The sequence below is a fragment of the Apostichopus japonicus genome, chromosome 4 (genome assembly GCF_037975245.1).
Source record: "Apostichopus japonicus isolate 1M-3 chromosome 4, ASM3797524v1, whole genome shotgun sequence".
Taxonomy (NCBI): Eukaryota; Metazoa; Echinodermata; class Holothuroidea; order Aspidochirotida; family Stichopodidae; genus Apostichopus; species Apostichopus japonicus.
The window spans coordinates 9,655,578-9,677,381 of record NC_092564.1 but is presented as its reverse complement, the minus strand read 5'-3'; the positions used below and the strand labels follow the sequence as shown (position 1 = coordinate 9,677,381).

The 21,804-nt window shown below is 41.8% G+C and overlaps 2 protein-coding genes across 3 annotated transcripts in view; both read right to left on the bottom strand.

The window, feature by feature from the left end:
- The window catches only part of LOC139966384 (contactin-associated protein-like 2), a 78,798-nt gene that overhangs the window by 46,690 nt on the left and 10,304 nt on the right, over positions 1-21,804 (bottom strand). For both annotated transcript variants that reach the window (XM_071969323.1, XM_071969324.1), the window contains exon 2: positions 9,124-9,246. In XM_071969323.1, the coding sequence (XP_071825424.1) occupies positions 9,124-9,246 (123 nt within the window). The remainder of the gene's footprint in view (positions 1-9,123; positions 9,247-21,804) is intronic.
- Positions 5,954-8,935, bottom strand: LOC139966385 (uncharacterized). The gene is made up of 2 exons (XM_071969326.1): positions 8,671-8,935; positions 5,954-8,188 (listed from the first exon to the last, which is right to left on the bottom strand). Exon 2 carries the CDS (start codon positions 8,186-8,188, stop codon positions 6,098-6,100), a length of 2,091 nt encoding a protein of 696 aa, XP_071825427.1. The 5' UTR covers positions 8,671-8,935; the 3' UTR covers positions 5,954-6,097.

Genomic DNA, 21,804 nt, shown 5'->3' with positions numbered 1-21,804 from the left:
CTCAAAAGCGAAATACTTCGTCGTACCAATTCTTTGTGCAGACCATCATTCCTTGAAAAGGTTGCACTATTACCAAAATCGTAGGGTCTGCACTGTTTGTCAATGTTAGAAAAGAAATTCAACAGGTAGAATAAAATTAAAAGAAATTTATCTAAATTAAGAAAAAACTCCTTATACGGCAGAAGACGTATCTCTGTACTTGATGACTTGATGGGTGTAGAAATTGAAAGGATGACTTTGAGGCAGAATATAAGTCTTCATACGGTTTAGTTCAAGATAGAAAAGAAAACTGTTTCTACAGTACATGGCTATAATGGTTTTCATGATCTTTTCAAAAATGCTTAATTTCTGGACTACTCCTTTAACAAAAGAAAATGCCAAACATTACTTCCGCTTGCCCGTGCAGGTCAAAATGTATTATTGAATGTTAATTCAATGTCTTTTTAATTATTAATAACTAGACCAAAACATTTTTTTCTTAACATCACATGAACAAACAGAACACACTTAGGTGACAATCTACCTTAATTATTTGTCCTTTGCCAAATTTGTCATGCATTGTTAACATTTTGATCATACATGATTGAGGTGATACCTTATGTTTTCCTCTTTGGTTTTTTTTTGTGTTTCATGCATCTGAGGAAAATTTTTGCACGAAACAAAATACACAGCTCAGTTAGGTACATTAAGTTTATTCATGGCAAACTTTTAGATTGATAAAATACTGGTGGCATCATATGAACTGTCCCAGAATGACTGCAGTCTGTTTACAATATATCTGTTATTCAGATCAGATGCAAGACAGCTGCTATTCTGTTACAAACACATCAGTGACCACAGCACTGATAAATCAGCAGGAATATAAATTCTAGACAAATACCGAAAAAAAAAAAAAACTATCATCTTAAAACCTGGCAAGAAGACGTGTATGTGTGTGATAACGTCTTCTCCCGCTCCGCTTGGATGGAGGCAGTGACTCTATGATGACAGGTCTCATTCAGAAAGATTGCTTTTAATATTATGCATTGCTTTTCTGATTCTGTTGATTGGTGCCTAACTCACAGAGACAAGTTAATATTTGCATTAGACATTCAGCAACCAATATGCCGTGTCCATAAGAAGTCTGTCAATCACCAAGTAGCAATACGGCCAATATGTGAGAATTGTATACCATACACGACTAGATGCTAAATTGGATTAAACTCGTCTTTCACGAAGTGACCCTCGATATGAATTATCTTAAGAAGGTGACATGCTTCTTGTTTGGGGGGGGGGGGGCTTTTTTCCTTCTATATCACCAGATTCATGGGTAAACAATAAAAAAAGCACATACATAGTAGATCAAGCAATTAGATCTCAAGATATAATTGTAACAATGGAATCAATAGGAGCAGTACATGTATTTATACAGGCAGGGTCTAAAGGGACATCGCAATTGTTATAGGACAAAAAAACCATATTATGATAGTTAATCTGACGCTGTATATAGATGTTCTTATATGATGAACATGTCACCTTCACAGCTACCAACTGTCCTTTTCCATTTGGAAGATCTATTTTACCTGTTCTGCGCTTCACTCTCACTCTCACTCTCATACATGACTGAAGGCTTGTGCAAGTCTAAAAACTTGTGCATCTCATAATTAGCCATTAGAGATGTTATCACTTATTTCTAGACGTTTGGTTTACTCTCTTTGAAACAAACTTGACTTCGAAAATGTTGATGCCTGGGCGTAAATCACATCTATCTTTTATAACTTGACCTAATGCTGGCATCTTTTTTATGCAAAATATGTAAAAAAGAATCCACAAAAAATATGGACAGAAAAACCAAGAATTTGAACACAAACACTATATACTCACCTTCCGAGGACACTATGACATCACAGACTGAACAGAAATAACATACTCACTTTCTAAGCACACTATGACATAACAGATTGAACAGAAGCACTACTAACCTACTGAGGACAGTATGACATCACAGATTAGACAAAATGGCAACTGCTTGATCATATGACCTTTATTTCCCAATTAAATGTACTTGAATGTCTTATGAGGAGCAAATATGTACTGCTACTTCAAAGACCTGTTTCAAAGATTGCAGTTCAGTATACATTCTGTGGAAATTAAGATCCGACTAGGAAATGATTGAAAGAACTCCAAGGATGAAAGAGACAAGCTGATTAATTGATCATTGTAACTTCTCTCCCTCCCAAAGGGACATAATTAATGTACTTGTAAGCAATATCTAATTTACCATACTTAATGGTTCTATTCATCTCACTTACAGTAATTCTGAATGCAAGGTTAAGCTACGGAAATGGTCATACAACACACTGACTGTGTATAGAATTAAATACCACCATGAGTATACAGCCTAGCTAATCCCCAAAACTCACTGGTTTGGGGATTTACGAGCGACGATACTTACCTGTCTCCCACTCCACTATTGCACTTTCCTATCTACCTAACTACACATTTGGAATATTTTAGCACTGCGCCCTCGCTCCCTAGGCACCGCCCACTAACTCCTCCTTCCGAATCTATCCCAGGACACAAGCAGGCAGCTTGCCCCTCGTTCGGGTAGGGAGGGCGGGTGGCACCTAAGGGGGAGCCGAGGGCGGCGAAGAAGCGTGCGCGAGCTCCGCTGATCATCAGAGAAGCCCCCACCCGGTGACATGGAGGTGGGGTGCAAGTGATGTTATGTGCGACGGTAATCTTACACTGGAGTGCGCTCGAACTGGTGCATGTTAGAGGTATCAGTTCGAAAAGAAGCCCTGTTAGGGTATGAGCACTCACCTCAATCAGGATGGGTGTAAGAGGAGTGTCGCGATCGTCGAGCGTCTCATGGTCCTGTTGGAAGAGTTCGTTATGAACCAGGTGAGACATGTGAGGCCTGTGCGGCCGGGAGAGGCTAGCTGACGATCCCAGGAGCTCGCGGTAAGGGCGGCGTCCTGAGTCATGTGGTGCTCAGCGGTCTAGTTGGCGTTTGTGTCGTCGGGTAGGTCCCGAGTGGTGGTGGGAGGAGGGAAAGACAGGTAAGTATCGTCGCTCGTAAATCCCCAAACCAGTGAGTTTTGGGGAATTTACTTCGCTCCTCTCTTACCTGTCTCCCACTCCACTATTGCACAGAGTGGCACTGTTACGATGGTGGGAGGCCCAACGGGCGGGACCTGCCCAAAGGAACCCCCAACACCGCACGTCCGAATGCCGCCTCCGAAGCGAGGGTGTCGGTCAGATATGTGGCGACGAAAGTTGATGGTGTCTTCCATGCCGCCGCCTTCAGGATCTCCTCCAGGGGTACCCCCGCGAATAGTGCTTTAGAGGAAGCTTGGCCCCTGAGGTCATGTGCCCGAACCCTCTCTCCCCCTGTGGTGTGAGGCTGGATGAGCTGGACCAGCCACCGGGAGATCGTGTCCTTAGACGCCGGAGTGTGAGGGGCAGACGGTAGGATGAACAGTTTTGGCGAAGTTCGGAGGTCTTTGGTTCTGTGTAAGTACCATCGGAGTGCCCTGACTGGGCACCAGAGTTTGTCCTCCCTGATCGATGAAAAATGCGAGATTTTTGGTAGGAAAATGTCGCCTGGCACAAACTCAAGAGTTTGGTTCTTCGGGAGGAAGGAGGGATCGGGGATGAGTCGTACCCCATTGACGTCAAAACGTATGTGTCCCTCCGCCACGGATAACGCGTGGAGGCAGCTTCTCCGTCTGGCCGATGCGGCTGCTATCAGGAACAGGGTCTTCTGTGTGACGTGTCGTAAGGACGCTGATGCCATCGGTTCAAAAGGATCATTCGCCATCTCCCTGAGAACACCATTTATACTCCAAGAGTGGGGGAGTTTTGGTGTTGTCGGTCTCCTGTTGGCCATGCCACGGAGGACTGCCGAGATGACCTTGTTTGACCCCATGGTGGAGCCGTCTGCGAAGCCTGTGTGGACCGCCGCTATAGCTGAGCGGTAGTTTTTGATGGTGGAGACCTGTCTGCCTTGATGGAACAGGGACATCATGAAGTCTGTTACGTGTTTTACAGAGGCTGAACGCGGATCAATCTGGGCGTTCGTGCACCATCGGTAGAAGCAGTCGAGCCTTGTAGTATAAGTTCTGATGGTGCTAGGTCTCCTTGCCGCTGCTGCCATATCGGCAACGTCTTCTGAAAATCCTCGCGTTCTGAGGTCAGACTTGATAATGGCCAGGCAGTCAGGTCCAGAGACCTGATGTTCGGGTGGAAGATCTTCCCCTTGGCTTGGGTGAGTAGGTGAGGGGAGTCTGGTAATGCGCGAGGTACTCCGCAGAGGAGGTCGAGCAGAAGGGGGAACCACGGCCTCCTGGGCCATCTGGGGGCTATGAGAAGCAGTCTCGTCCTGGATCTCCGAAGCTTCAGAAGGACCTTGTGGATGAGGCACAGGGGTGGGAAGGCGTATGCCTGCATCCCGTCCCATGAGATGGACATCGCGTCTGCTGCCCAGGCCTGTGGGTGCCATCTCCTGGAGCAGAAAGTCGGGAGTTTGGCATTCTCGGCTGAGGCAAAGAGGTCGATGTTCGGACGACCAAGGACATTGAAGAGCTGTGCGCAAGTCTGGCGTTGTAGTGACCATTCTGTGGGGCTTAATGTGCCCCTGGAGAGGGCGTCTGCCACCTGATTGTCCTCCCCAGCCAGGTGTGAGGCTCTCAGTTGTATGTCGTTTTGCCGGCACCAGTGTAGGAGGTCCCAAGTCGCTTGACAAAGTCGGGTCGATCTGGTGCCCCCCTGTCTGTTGATGTAGGAGACTGCGGTGGTATTGTCCGCGAATGCCGTCACTGTGTGGCCTCGCAATTGCTCCTGAAAATGGCGGAGTCCTCTTGCTATCGCCTCGAGTTCGAGCTCGTTGATGTGGAGGCGTTTGTAATGGTCTGACCAAGTCCCTGCGACTGTGAGGGTCTGCCAGAATGCTCCCCAGCCGACTAATGAGGCGTCGGAGGTAATTGACGTAAGGGGCCTCTCCTGGTGGAAGGGTCTCCCGTTGGCCCAGTTCTCCGGATTCGCCCACCAAGCGAGGTGTTGTGTGTCTAGGGGGGCTAGAGGTACTCGCATTTGTATGTCGGAGACCTCCGGTTTGTAGAGGCTCAGTAAGTGGAATTGGAGAGGCCTCATCCGAAGCTTGCAAAAGGGGGTGATGCCCACGAGGCTGGCTATGAGTCCGAGGAGCTGCAGCCAGGTTCTCGCCGTCGAGAATTGCCTGTTGAGCATGCGCTGGGCTAGCTGCGCCAGTTGTAATATCCTCTCTTGGGATGGTCGGACTGACCCCTCGGCGAAGTCGAGGTCGGCTCCGAGGTATTTGACTTGCTGGCTTGGGGTGAGGTTGGATTTGCCATCGTTGACCAGCCAGCCGAGACGAAAAAGGAGGTCTGTCGTAAGGGTGACGTTGCGTCGTGCCTCCTGATACGAGTCGCCTAGTATGAGCCAGTCGTCTAGGTAGACGAACAGAGGAATTCCTCTGCGACGGAGTTCCTTGACTGCTGCTCCCGCTACTCGGGTAAACACCCTTGGGGCGGTGGATAGTCCGAACGGGAGTGCTGTGAACTTGAAGTCTGTTCCCCCATAGCTGAATGCGAGGAATCGCTGGTGTTTCGGGTGGATCGGTATGTGTAAGTAGGCGTCTTTCAGATCCACCGTTGATGCCCACATCCCTTTGTTGAGGGATGGTAGGATGATGGATAGTGTTTCCATCCTGAAGCGTTTTGGTTTTATAAACGCTTTGTTTAATGGCCGCAGGTTCAGAATCGGCCTCCAGGACTTGTCTTTTTTTGGAGTGAGGAAGAATGACGAACGGAAAAGGGGTCCCTCCCTTCCTGTCGTCCTCACTACCGCGCCCTTGTCCAACAATGCCTGGATTTCTGTCTCCAGAGCGCGGCGTTGGTCTGGATCCTCGGGGATTGGGGTGATTCTCCTCCCTCCGCCTTCCGGAGGTAAGTGGGGTATATCGACGAATTCTATGCGGTACCCCGCTGAGATCACCTCCAATACCCAAGAGTCCGGACCCAGAAGTTCCCATTGCTGGGTGAATAGTCGAAGTCTCCCCCCTACCATCGGGTAGACCGTGGTAGGGTGGGCATCCCTAGGGCCGGGCACCGAAGGTGGATCTGGGTGGCTGAGCACCACGTGGGTCAGGTCCGGTCCTACCTCGTCGTGCTGCTGGCTGTCTGGGTGCGTTCCATGACCGAACCGTTCCTTGCGGTCTCCATCCCGCTCCCCGGTATTGTCTGTTTCTCGGTGGGGATGGTCTACGAGACCTGCCACGTCTGTCGCCTGAGGACGGGGCGTTGCTCCGACCGCGGCTCCTGACAGGTCTGGGGCCAGAGAACGATCTCGTGGGAGCGTTCTGTCCCTGGGGTCTCCGGGTGTTCAGCCTCGAGAACGACGTCTTGGCGAGGGAGTCTCGTTTTGTGAACTCCGACTGCACAGCGTCCGCAAACTGGCCCGCGAACAGGTCTTCGTTTGCTATTGGGAGGTGTGTTAATCTCTCGCGAGTCTCCCCGTCTGGCCACCGCATTGCTGCAAGAACGTTGTCTCGTCTTGATTCCACCAGCTTTACAGACATCCTGGCGAACTGATCATAGATGAGTCTCGCCAGTGGTCCCAACAGCCACAGGATTTGTGATGCCTCCCGGTCTGGGATCTGGTCTTTGTCCTCTGGCAGCTGCTGGTGGTGCCTCATCAGCAGTTCTGCTGCGAGCATAAAAGTAGAGGCAAACTTCATCCCGACTCTGGAGGCCTGGTCGAGGTCATAGGCCGATTGTTCCGCTTTCTTGCGCAGCGGCTCTCTGAAGTAACCCGAGCTCAGAGCTTGTTCCGCTCTGAGTCGGTCCCTGACCTCCCCTGTAATGGACGGAACCTTGAAGATTCGTTTCCAAGTATCGTCATGGATCTTTAGGGCTCTATCCTGCTTTGCTGGAAAAGCAGTCCATCTCTTTTTGGCCTGAAGCCCTTCGATCCTGTCGAAGCAGACAGCGTCCACCGGGACACAAGGTGTCGTGGACTGCGACGGCTCATTCGTGGTCCGCAGTTTCGAAGTCCGCTCTGTTGGCTTGGGGTTGGGAGGCAGCTCAAAGCCGAGTCTTGTTGTGAAGATGTGGATGGCCTTCGCGATGAGGTCTGGGGGCAGGTCAATGCCTTTGACGCTTTGCTCTTCGTCCTCCTCATCTTCCGCCTCGTCAACCTGTGACTCGTACTCGTCCAGGACTGAGGCTTCATCCCCACGTTCAGACCATGTTTCTGACGCTACTAGCTCCAGTGCGTCCAGATCGTGGTCCATGGGTGTCAGTGGAGGTCTTCCCTGGTCCAGGGTTAGCGGCCTGACTGGCAGCTGTGGAGCGGTGGATGCGTCGGTTGTGGCCGCATTCTGTGCGGGCGTCATTTGTGCGACGAGTGGTTGTAATATAGCGGACAGTTGGGAGAGAAGCCAATTCCCATCCGCTTGTGGTCGCTCCCCTCGGGGAGGGTCCCTGGCTCCTGTCGGTCTATCGCTGCCTCTGCGTCTATAGCCGCTGTCTGAGTCCTGGGAGGATTCGTCCTGGACTGGAGATGGGTCCCTTGGATGTGGGGATCTGCTCCTGGAGCGAGGTCTGGTCGGCTGTGGTGCCGGCCGTTTTCCTCTGTCCCTGGTGAGTTGTATCTCAGAGCTCAGGTCTGCAGGGACTGGCAATTCTGGTGGTCCAGTGGACCAGAGGTCTGGAGGTTCGGTGGTCTGTGGACCAGTGGACTGCAGTTGCGTCGACCCTTCTTCCGGACGTGTGGTCCGTTTGGGTCTGGGGGCTTTGCCCTTGCCCTTGTTGCTTCTCTTGCCTTTTGATTTGGCATTAGAACTCGTGCTATTCCCGGACCCAACCGGTACTGCAACGAGTGGGGAACCATCGCCAGAGGCGACTGGCTCCAAAACACTCCCTTCAGGTGCCTCCGGTTCAGAAGCCGGGGCGGGAGGTGGTGAGAGTCTTGTGAGCTTAGATTGCAATTTCTCCCTGCGAGTTGCCATCCAGGCCTCAATCTCCTGCCAATTTGCTGGAGTCAGCGTGACGCATATCGAGCATGGGTCCCGTCGTGAGCAAGACCTGCACATCGGGCATAGCTCATGGTCGTCCCAGGTCCTTCCTGGACGAAAGAGCGAGCAAGTTGCGCACTTGATCGATGTTCTGCCTTCCTTTGATGCCATCTGAAAAGATCGTTAAGGAACACACAAAAACATACAAAATGCCTTCCCCTCATGGAAGAACCACTTGGGGCAAGGGAACAATGATTCAGACCGTAAAGGTCGCAACTTTTTTTTTTTTTTTTTTTTTTTTTTTTTGAGGCCTAGCCTCTAGCCTAACGTACAAAAGTCGTATCCTATCGTACAAAAACCGAGCCTAGTGTTAAGGCAAAAAGACAAATACGTCTAGAAAAACGGGTACAAGTTTCCCCACAGCCTAGGTGGTCGCAAAAAACGGCTCAGGAGGGCCTAAGCCCTGTCTAGGCTAAACAGCAGCACCGAAGGGTGCAAGGGGAGAAAACAGCTGAGCCAAAACGGCCACTGGACGAGATTCGCGTGACTACGAAAATCGCGCATCTGGTACCCACAGTAACATGTATATGGTCTAAAAACGTGTACAGAATGGGCATGAGAAAATGGTGAAAAGATCGAATTTAAAAGGATACTTAAGCAGTGCTTCTAAGGAAGTGTTGGAAATGTCTTCTAGGATCTGCAGATCTGTGAAAAAGTCCCAAAACTTGTCCAAAAAGCGTTCGAAAAATTGAAAAGATTTCGTTCACAAAAATGTAGTGTTTCTTCCTGGCTGGTAGATTCGGAAGGGGGAGTTAGTGGGCGGTGCCTAGGGAGCGAGGGCGCAGTGCTAAAATATTCCAAATGTGTAGTTAGGTAGATAGGAAAGTGCAATAGTGGAGTGGGAGACAGGTAAGAGAGGAGCGAAGTAAATTTATATATTTATCGATTGTACGTATTATACCTAGCCATGTAGCCACACTACTGTATAATTATGCCCCAGTTGTTGTTTCCCCTTTGGAACCTCTTAATAAAGCAAATCTATGAACCTGAGGGGATACATTTTCCCCCCCACAGGGATTGCAATAAAATACACTGAAGATGATTACCATAATTTCTATGTAATCTGGCGTTTCTTGGCTCTCGTAAGACATTTTGACTGGTTGTAGCTGAGAGCTGATGATCTAGTATTGCTCCTGATTCAACTCCGAGAGGCAGACTGCAGGTCACATCTATGTCAGACAAAAAAAAAGAAAGAAGTCAGAAAATGTTTGCAGTTACAGTCTATATATCATTAACAAAATATGGCATGATGTGACTGAGGGAGGTGGGGGAAGGGGGAGGGGGGTTTGAGGGGGAGGACGGATTTCACTTTGCACGTGAGCGTCGTGAGGCTGTTCTTGAAATGGACAAATGTTGGTAGGGTACCTGTATGTAATGGTGCGTTTAATAGTACTGTTCCTTCCAACTTTACTTTTGTTCCGTTCTCCGTTCCGTTCATAAATATGGAAGGCCAAAACCTATAAATATCACCACACGTAGTACAGTATCTGACAGGCTTAAATTACAAAATTATCTATGTGACATCATTGTATAAAGTTGATAATACAATGCAGACACTTACTAATACACTTACTAATACAATGCAGACACTTACAAAACTTACTGGAGTGACGAGCTTACATGTCTTCCCACAACCTTAGCACCTTGTTTCTTTCGTGCCTAGAATGAGCTGGTAACCTTTTAACACTGCGCGTCCTATGACCGGCTCCTCCGGTTACCAGTTCATTTCTAGGCACAGTAGAACATGGTGCTAAGGTTGTGAGACACTTTGTGGGTAGAAAAATGAAGGAAGGCCATTAGGGCCAGTGAGGGTGTACAGTGTTAAAAGTTTACCAGGGCATTCTAGACACGGTAGAATGTGGTGCATAGGTTGTGGGGAGACAGGTAAGTGGGGAACGAAGTAAATATATACAAAATTCTGTCCAAATCTCCTTATCTTTAAAATTGCATTTTCCTCATTTTGACCATTCATTTATTGTCCTTCATCAATTGTCAAATAAATTTTCTATTCAGAAGTAATTTACATAATATTTTCTTGCATGTTTTTGGCTTTCAACTACCAGTCTGAAAGGCTTTAATTGCAGTAAAATTTCAAAGATGGGAGGATCGAGGGAAGCTCTAGAAGAATTGTAGGTCAGTCCACATGCTTTAACACATCCCTATTCTTTCCTCCTCTCCATATCCTCCCTGCACCCCAACCCCCCCCCCCCCCTCCACCTACCATTCCACTCATTAGAAGAAGAAAAACAAGAAAACAAAAGAAGCTTTAACTAGTGATCCTATAACAGATTATCTCCATTGTCCTTTCTAAAGATTGAGTACTTGTTCCAAGCATCAATGAGAAATTTCAAAGCTACATGACTTAGTAAGATTTTGTGTCCCTTGATGCATGTACACTATTCCTTCAACATTGATTTAAAGGGAACAACAAGAATGCTTTTTCCCTACTATTCTGGAAACCTTTCTAACAAATTTTCAACAAAATCTGCACAAATATATAGCCTGAAATTCTTCAAAAACAACAGCTTTATAACCTGGAATGATGAATATCATACAGGAGTTAAAACTATAATCACCAATGACTGACGCAAAGGACAGCTCATCCTCGTGACATTACGAGGCAGATCATCTCGCTAAGTGATGCCATAAAACATTCCGTGAAATGTAGTAGAGAGGGTCTTTAGGGTACTTTGATATTTCTCCTGTCAAAACAACTACAACTTGAGTTTGTTTTCAGAAGGGTACTAAAGGCTATGTTGAAGGCTATTTGGGAATATAAAGCATCACCTACTGCTGAAATAGAAACATGAATGTTGCTAAAGATAGATCTTTCACATGGGGAATGACCATCCACAACGGATCAATTTCTTAAATTTGGAGAGTAGGGCACGGGAGAGGGTAGGAGAGGAGCGAAGCAAATCTGATGAAGTGCCTCTTGAATGCGACATGGAATGATACTGTACATCTAAGGCAGTTAATTGTAGATACTGTACGGAGTTCTGTATAATCACCAATGGAAAGTACATTGCGTGCTATTAAGCCTTTCTTTACAAAACGAAAAATTTGTGGAATCTTCGAAAGGGCACTGGAACGATTTATCACAGAAATATAGCAACAAAGACATTGTTCTTGGTATATTTTGACCGTGTCTTTTGTCCAATCCTGAAAGACTTATGGGAAGATTTATATACTATGTGATATTAATTGTAGAACCAGACCTGCAGGAGCTGTGATATATTTATCATGAAAGTATCATGATGAAAGCACAGTATGTTCTATGTTCCTGTGTTTAGAGTGCCATGGATACAACAGCATAACATGATTTAAAGTTTGACTTGCAGACAAAAATCAGTTAAAAGAAGGTAATTTATACACGTGCACAAAGTTAAAAGGTTAGCAGGACATGATTCTAGGCACGGTAGATTGGGTGCTAAGGTTGTGAGGAGACAGGTAAGCGAGGAGCGAAGTGAATTTTATAAACACTAGTAAATTGTAGAGCTGTTCAGAGCATTGCAGTCTTTAGTCAAACATTCTCAGAGAAGATTTCAGTTTTTTTCTAACGTCTTGTGCAGAATGACAGCAAATGAGACGTGTTTTTTATGTTTAATATCAATTGACAATTTGTGATGGTTTTGATACAATGGTACAAACCGTACAATATTGTAACCATGCATGCAAGGCAAACTGATAAGTGCCCACAGTACAGTACTATTACTCCATCATTTATTGTTCGCTTTATTTCACCATTTGATTTATAACGACTCTTTAAAATTGCGCGTTTTGATGAGAAAATAAAGAGTTTTCTTCATCTGCCAGGTGTCTCAACTGGATGAACCCGAAGTAATGTAGTTGTGATTGCCGCATTTGTGTTACTAACCACTGTCCCTAGCAACCATATATAGAGACCTACAAAAAATGTAACAGTATCTATACAGTTCATCAACCTGAAAATCAAGAATGGTACATACGTTGTGTAGAGATAGGTGAGCATGGAACACTGTTAAAACATTACTGTATCATACAAGTAACTCTGATAACTGCACTAATGTAATAAATTTGGATAACCTCACTAGTTTCTATCACTAAAACTATGACGGACATACAGTACATGAAAATTAAACCCCCTTTCTGCTTTATAACCACTATATCATAGGTCTACGAATGACTGTTACATTTGGCTTCTTTTTTTTTTCCTTCTCTTGAACTGTATCATGATAGAATTAATTGCTGCCTTTTACTATCATCATACTACAGTAGTTCAAGTATACATTTGAGTTACATCAAGAACATCATAACAATTAATCACACCACTTTTATGGCTCGCTTACGCCTTATTTTTTTCTTATATTGATTCCACAGCGGACCGATCCAAATGGCCAAAGTTAACGGTCGACGGAAACTTCAATTGTTTAATATTTGGACTGATGATGGCAGCGGGACACTGGCGAACGAATTAGTAAATAACAATAAATAACAACGATGGGAATCAAGATATATCTGCCTCACTGTTTCGTTGCCCTGTTTCTCTGATCTTAATCTAACATTTATACCTCTGATGGCACCGAACACCCAATCAAGATCAAGCCCAATAGTGCCGCTTCAAAGGGTAAAGCCGTATAACGACCACCCTGAACTACCATGACCTCATAAATCAAGAACATGTTTTCATTGCAATTTTTTATGGATCTTTGATATCGGAAGTGTTTTCAAAATTGATGAATACGATCTGGCTTACTTCTCAAATAGTCAATAAAAACAACCCCCCCCTCCCATATCAATTCACATGTGAAATGTAAATCACACATTTTCATGTAAATGCAGACTGATTTTGTTTCACTTATGTTTACCATTGCTTTTCTTGAATTCTTAAGATTGTCCATTTTAGAATGTGTTTTTTATTATTTATACAACTTTTCTGTGAAGATGCGGATTGCAAAGGAGGGTGTATACTGTATGTACACAGTGAAGCAATTATTATTGTCTCTTTGGAGGATACACATTCATTAATGATACCAGGAGCAGCTACTCGTGCAACGATTCATGCTGCTGGATACTCCCGTCTGATTAGAGACGTGAATAATTGATACAGTAATCAGTCCAAGATCCCACCAGGAATATCACCATCTCCCTCTTAATTTACAATCTCTTGAATGAGATGATCGAATACCAGGAACGTGAGAGAAACCTGGAGGAACAATTCCTGTACAGTATATCACAATTAATTTTAAATCATTTTAACCTTTTACATCTAGCAGATCGACTTTCATTTCAAATTTAACTGTTTTTTTGCATTAACGTGAGCAGGGATTTGGAGAGGCAAGGGAGGGGTGTAAGAATGGGAGGAAATAGAAGCCATGGATCTATGGAATACAAACTATTATCTATTATGTCACTACTGTACACCCCCACTGATGAAATGCTGTAATGCTGCACCTGGAATACAGCCTTGCAACATTAGTTCGCTTTTTTTGGGGCAACTTAAGCCTCAAATGGAAGAGCTATTAGGTAATTTATTGCAAAATGATCAATGTTGTGACGCTTGAATTATGCACAAAATGTAATATGCAAGATGATAAATATATTATGCAACCCTTGCCCCTACTGTCCCAATCAATCTCCTCCCCCTCCCTTCCCCCTTGTCATCTGTTGTTACTTTGATGCAATCTCTCTCTCTAGACAGACAATGCAACACATTGAGTGTCAGCAAATAGTTTATATCAACTGGAAATATTTGTAAAGCAACAACTTATTTCTCACTCTGTTAGGAGCATATATTTCTGATATCTTGATATCACCTCTTTGGAGCATATATAGTCTAAAATAAGTGATCATATCTTTAATGCATCTCGTAAGAGTACATAGGGATGATTTTTGATTAAGGAATAATTGGAAGAAAATCAGAGCTTTTTGGGGCAAACAGTTTTTTCCCTGTATCCTTCAATTAAATGCTAGACACATGTAGACGCTGCTAAACAATTTTCTTCCACTTTCAGTCGAATAATAACACCGAAGAAGCTTTTCATGATTGCACAATTTTCTTCCAAATCAGTGACTGTAGCCCAACTTTACGAGTTTCCTTAAAATTACAAGTCTGGTTGAGTTTAACCGCATATCAGAAGTTTTCCATCTGGAAAGGTCACACAGGAAATGAGCAGCCTTCGTTCGCTTTTCTATGTAATACTTACGGTTACCGGGGTGGCAGCATCGTGCCGGCAACCATGAAACTAATCGCAAAGTGATGAATTTTGAGAAGAATATGCTATTTGAAACGTGGATGGCCAATAAGATGGGGGAAAAAATTAAATATATAGCACTCGATATGCATTGCATCTGCACCTTCCTGGCTTATAAAAAATTTGATATTAATTGTCAACAAACAACTCCTTACACTTTTAATACTAACCTACAGTACGTTATGAAAAAGTCAGGTTTTAGTTCTGAGGGAAAAGAAAACCCAAGGAAGTAAATGCATTAATCTACATCAGAGGCTTGGCAGACACTGATTGATTTTATATGAAATATTTTCTCATCGTTTGGAAGTGAACCAATGAAATGTCACTACTGGAACAAAATATGCTAGAATAAGTCAAATAATGGTCATCCTAGTTCAAACTAAAAATAGTTATTTACCCCCACCATCAACCCTTTACTTCACTGAAGATTCTTAATGGCCTAGGATATATACTAGGGACATACCCTCACTGGATTGCAATTTTAAAATGTTAAAGCATCAGTTGACATGGAGGTAGGGATGGGGAGGAGGCTGATGCAGGGAAACTTATACCGCTTTCATGATTAAGTTCAGAAGGGCTGCCCTTTAGCTGAAGAATCATGGTATGTACATATGATTTGTACTCATAGGTATATATACCAGTCACTGGGCATTATACAGTATGTGTAAACTGTGTTCATAATATTTTTTTAAATTAGTTATGCTGAAGCTTACAGGAAAGCAGAAGGCTAGAATAATGTCAAAATACCATTAAATGGAAGAGAGGAGTGGAGGTGGAGGGAGAGGCGGAGGGAGAGGTGAAGGGAGAAGGAGAGGTGGAGGGAGAGGGTGAGAAGTGTAAACAAAGTTATAAAGTCTCTCCCTGGTCATTAGCTACAATGTTTTCAAATTTCAACATACAGTTTTACTCTGTTCTTGATCAAAAATTAAAAAACATCTTAAAAAAAATGTACTGGTCATTTGTGGGTTTGAAAGTTTGACAGATACATTCCCTTCCTTATTTTGGTTATTTTGTGTGGCTGCATTCTTCTTGGGTATATTTATCTGTCTAGCCAATGTATGACCTCAATCCATCTACGATTCAATCGAACTTCCTTGAAAGTTCAGACTTAACATAGCAAATTTAATTATTTTGCAGCTGGTGGGCAAAATGATTGCCCAAGAGGAAAGGCTGGAGGACAAACCCTACAAATGCTGTGGTTTTGTGAAGTTTACCTACTGTACAGCTAGAATAGAACGTGGGTACATTAATTCATAACATGAACAAGTAATGTAAAATAACGAAAACATACAGTATATGGTGGTGATAAATGCTCAAAAGTAAGGATTCATCTTATGCACTTAAAAAATGTACACACATATTTAATGAAATGAATCTGAAATGCTGGACATTATTTATTTGTTTATAAAATACTGTCAATTACCTTTTTGCATTTTCGAGAAATTATGACATTTTGTGTCATAAATACCACATAACAGGAGATTGCTCCACTACAGTAGTTCTACGTACTAGACGTCATTTGGATAATTTTCGCGTAATTTGTGCAACACTTCAATGAGGAAATTGAATGGAATTTTGTGTAGCATTTGTTTTGATGTTAGAAAAGTTGAATATTCCTTTTCAAATTTGATTACATTATCTATCAGGTTAGACTGATGTAATAATTGTCTTTCATAATTTGTGAATTTATCACTTGCAAAAGCTGTTTTGACAAAATTATGTCTTAAAATGTACAATTTTTCAATTAATAGCCTGTTATGTGACAGAAGGATTTCTTCAACTATTTATTATGTAAGTAATCTTAGGTGACAGGTTTGCATCAATGCTGAATCAATTTTGTCCTGCAATGCAGTATGTGTCAGAAACATCCATTATATATACATTCAATATATATTTACCATTACAAACAAACAAACAAATCATAAAAATAAACACAAAATTACAATTAAAAAAGGATTTTTGAACTAAAATTACAACTGACTCAAAGCTCAAAGAATGATAACAATTTGTGCGATAATTTAATTATTATTTTTAAATTAATTATTAAATTTCAAATGAATGAAAAGCTTTGGTTGTTTGTATTTCTCTTCCAATATTAATTCCCCCATCCATGACCATTTGTGTACTGTAAGTCAATAAACAGTCTCCGCAGAAATCTTTCTTTCGTTCCTTTCGTTACTTCCGTTCCAAGTCCTAAGTCTAAAGGTATCACAAATTAATAACCACTTCTTTTCGTCCACAAACGGTCTCTGCATGAATACATAGTTGTTGCATAGCACATCCATCATTATTGTAATGGTCATTGACTTTTCCTGCATCATCATCCCATTTATATTGGTAAGCATTCAAAAATACAAACATCTCAAAAGAAGTTAGCTGCTAAATCAGCCATTTCAAGGTCTCACGAGAGACATTTGTCAAATTCTTCTTTAAAACTTGCTATTAAAAACAGATAGGCTAGTGCTATAGTTTGTAAGGCACCTGCAGTTACTGGCTTTCCATATTAATCTAATTTGAGATCTAGCTAAGTCCAAGTCCTAAGACTCAAGGTATCACAATAATCACTTCTCTCTGTCCACAAATGGTCTCTGAATGAAATATTACTAAATAGCACATCTATCATTATCATTGTAATGGTCATTGACTTCCCTGCATCATCATTCCTCTTACATTGCAAGCATTCAGAAATGCAAACATCTCACAAGAAGTGCTGCTAAATCAGCCATTTCAAGGTCTCAAGAGAGACATTTGTCAAATTTCTTCATTAAATATTGCATTAAAGATAGATAGGCGAGTGCTATATAGTTTCTAAGGCACCTGCAGTTACTGGCTTTCAATATTAATCTAATTTGAGATCTAGCAAAGTCCACAAGATGGAGAAATTTCCTCGATAGTGATTCAATTAATTTATGCAAATGGTTTTCTTCGCTTTGTTCTAGAATTTTGCTATTTTACTGCATTCTTGGGGGTAAACAGGGAGTCTTTCATTCACATTTAGATTAAGTGGTTTTCTCTTGAGGGTAAAATTGGCCGATGTTCACAGACAGATTACGTTAGTCAGGAACATTGATGATGATGTCACTAATGCAATTCTTCCCATGGAAGGTAGTGAACACCAATGAGAGAGGGCTGGGGTATTCATTATAATCTTTAAATTACCAGTACATAAACCTGCCACTTTATTTTGAATTCTGTTATAATCTAAAATCATTATGAACATGCTATTTAATATCTGCAGAGAGCTGGTTATCCCTAAATCTGACTAAGACATCCACAAGATTTCCGTTACAATTGATGTTTCATTGCTCCTTATTGGAGACTTATTTACTGGTTTAAATGCAGTACAGATTTTGTCCAACAAAATTTAAATATAATGGTTTATTGTTTCTTTTGGAAATTAATGAGGTGGCAGGTCTAATTTGAGATATGAAGTAACAGATGATCATTTCATATTACCGTGTATCTTTCCATTATTGGTATTCTAGTAAATACCTACCTTCCAATATGTGGCCTATGCAACAACAACAAAGTCCATGGAGTCGGGGCAAGCTAGGGGAAGTCTTGAAGAAACATGACGATAATCTTGCATTACAAGGTAATGTCAATTTATTTATTAATATAGGGTACCCCTGGATTCAACCATCATCCCACCCCATCCATGCCCACCTCATGATACAAGTACAAGTTTGATACGTTGTTCTCATTGACTCCACACACAGTTGTAACTGCGCACTGTAGTGTGCAGGGAGTGACTGTTTGAATTACAGTATGCACACTTGGATGTGTAAGGTGTGACAAATTACCAAATGACCAGGGAATAAATGCTGTCAAATTTATGTGAGAAGGCCTTGCCTTGACACAAGACTGTAAACCTTGAAATGTTTTGATATTATAACAGTGTAGGTGTTTCTTTATAAAACTCAAGATCAATAAAAAAGAAAGGTAAACAAACACACACACAAAAACAGCTAAAAAAAAATGATTCGTGAAGTCAACTCCCAATTGTTTTCGTGATTCTGACAAAATTGAATACCAACCATTGTACCAAACCGAACATACTGTGCGTACAGAAAAGGAAGTAATACACTCTACAAACTTCAGATAAAATAAACTTTGATGGACGGACTTTGCCTCTACTCATATCTCATACTGTGGAGTACCAAGGATCTTTCATTTCTTTTTGAAAGACAACTTCACATAAACACAGCTAAACGCAATACTTCAAAACTAAAGTAAAAACTGTAAATATTATAAAACGTAACCAAATACTATGTTGTACCCAAATTCTCACAGTGACCGCTCAATAAACTTTAATCGTGCAGTAAAATTACACCGACCACCCAATTAGTAGCTCTGAATACCTTTGACAATTTCTGGTAACTGGCTATGAAACTCATAGACATGGAACAGCTGGATATACAATCCCATGCTCACAAGTTTCCGAACTGAACAACTCTATATACAAGAAAAGCACAAGAAGGAAGGAAAAAAATGAGGCATTTGGAATCTCAGATGGGGATGACAGCCAGCATATCTCAAATTTCCTTTGGAATTGATTTCTATCTTCACATTTTCCTACTTATTAACTCCTCTGTCACAGTACACTCTCCGCTGATTAATTTATGGTTGTGAAGGGAAAGAGAAGGAGAAGGTGTCAAGATTCCGGTATCTTTCTCTCTCTCTTTCGTTGAAGTCGCTAGCTAGCTGAAGATGTCTTTGGATAAAATCTAGGGACGATAGATCTATACACTGTCCCATTGTAATTCAAACAGAATACATACAAATTACATGTACAACAAATATGATATAGAAACTTGTATGCAAGGTGCAAGGCAATCGAAGAGGCAGGCTATTAAAATCTTTTTAATGCAATGCTAGGGTTTGATGTATAAATTTCTTTTCACTAGTACAGAACTTTACTGAATTACAGGGATATCCAAATATATGTGAATATGGTTTGGTAAAAACAATGTTACAATTTAGTATTTTAGTACAGAAATCAGCTTTAAATGACGAAAGAATGCCAAGTAAGCAAAACAATTAATCTTGACATTTTTCTAAAAGAATCGGAATCGTAAGACCTATGTAATGAAATGCCTGGCAAAGGAAAAGTGTAACAGTGCTAAACCGTAATATGCCACTGACTCAATATTTTGGCATTTTGACGTACACTTTTTGTGTTTCATATTTCTCCCCTTCTTTTCTCCAAACTTCAAGAAATATTCCTGAAAACTAACTTGAGATATCTGAAGAAATGAAAAAGTTTCAGCCAAGACGGAAATTGAAAATTATCATTTCATTGAGGGAGCCATGGCAACTTTTTACTTCTTTCTGTCATTTCTTTATTCTCTTTTTCTTCTGTGTAGGTGTAATATGGAACAAAGTGATTTCCTCAGAGGATACTGGTTTCTTCACTTACATTAGTCGGTTATCAACTACCTTGTGATTATGAAGGAATATCTGTTTTCAATCCCAGCAGCATTAGATGCATTTTTTTCTTTCGATAATTAAAGTTCCACTAAAAGTTGGCTGCTAGTGATGAAATACTACACACACCATTCAGCTGAAGATGAGCTATTTTCATGCTTTTCAATTGATATTTTGTTTCTTTTTTTCTAAGGGCAGGGGAGCGGTGGGGGGGGTGAGAGGGCGATATGGGGAAGTTACAGCTTTTATTACAGTTGTAACTTTCACGACCCTAACTCTGAGGGTTGTCAGATTTTTATTTGAAGAAAGTTCTTCCATCATAACAAAAACTTGTATGAAACAATAACTTGTAACCCTAAATAAACTTGCTGAGTACTGTAAAACTGGCAGGGAATGGAACATAATTAACACAGGCAAGGAAGGAAATGCTTCTACAAACTTGCTGGTGGAAAAAGATGGTATTTGCATGATACTAATAGAATGAACATCAGTGAAGTGAAGTAAAATCTTGATTCTTTTTATTCTGGAAGCAGAAAAAAGGGGCAATAATTAAAGCATGGTGTATGAGTTAATCCATACATATATGAGATCTGATAGTTTGGGTTTTAGTATTTAATGCACTGTGAATCTGTTAAATTAACCATTTTGTCCAATTAATGATGAAAAAGAAACAAAATAGCTGGCAATGTGTCCGAGTCAAACAGATCTACGGTACGTTATAAAGTTATTCACTACTATAGTTAGGTGAGTCGAGCTCAGCAATGGTCTTCCACTGACCAATCAGTTCTGGGTCATTGTCAACTCTCACTCTCTTCTGATTACACCATCCCAAGGTTCAACACCTGCGTTTCGTAGCAAGAATCTCTCGTCTGCCGAAACAAATTTGGCTCTGCAGATTCCAGAAAAATATGCAAGGCAGGAAAATTGCATTAACGATTATGCAGCTGAGGTTCGTTTTGTTTTAACGGTTGACTATTCTTCACTGGCAAACCCTGTATTAAACTCTTTGACACCTTCACACCATGTTTAAAGTAATTACAAGTGTCATTGACGTTAGCTCAAGCGATTAATCCCTCCTCCCACCCAACCCCCCCCCCCCCCGGTGTGTGTTCGGCAATTCCCTGCCTCTAATTACTTTCCGTGTAGCGCTGTATCTACCCATCCATGAAGTAACATGGATGACAATCTTTAAACTCGGCTTAGCAGGTGCAGACCCAGATCGGATTCAGCTTTCTCAATCTCCTTGTGTAACCAGCTTACTTAATTTTCCAATTAAAACTGACACGAATAACATTAAGGATCCCATTTCGCTTCCTGGAATGTTATGTAAATATTTATTCCGAAGGCCTGCCATAACCCGGAACCCTTGATGAGCAGTTCTCTGGAAACGGAGATTGTGCATAGTTTAAAATAATGTAACACACATTTTGAGTTCCAAGATGCCAACTTACTTTATACAGGTTAAAAAACCAAGTCATGAATTGGTGACAACTGCTGTATGAACAATGAAAATAAAATATTAGTACTTAGCAACCTTTAAACGATAAGTTATATTGAAAACTTAAAAATTCTGGTTCTTTATTTCATTGGGTGACACACTCAAAGTGACAGGACTTCTTTTAAGTACAGTAGCTTGCTAAAGTAATATACTTTAATACTTTGAGCATTTCACAATAAGTTAACTAAAATTGCCAGAATGTTACAAATCAACTAATAAAATTTGAGGGAATATTTTGCAAGAAAATGTAAAGACTAAAGAACATTGTCTTTATTGCTGTTTCGAGCCAAAGATGTAGTAAAACTTACTATATGTGCTTATGAAACCATTTAATAATCTTAAAAGGTCTTTTTATATGTGTCACATAGAACAATCTATCAACTGCAGATAGGTCATATATCATGTACTGCATTGCTGCAAACATAAATCTTGGCAGGAAAAAATGTTGAAATGTTATCAAATACAGTAAATGCAGTAGTTAATTTTGATTATATACAATAGTTACTCCAGCCTGCCTAATACTTTCATGTTCTTCGTCCCTCCTCCTCCGTATTCTACACGCATCAATC

What these genes read in the sequence shown, in the direction of transcription:
- LOC139966385 (XM_071969326.1), bottom strand. Translation starts at nt 8,188, where the DNA reads ATGGCATCAAAGGAAGGCAGAACATCGATCAAGTGCGCAACTTGCTCG.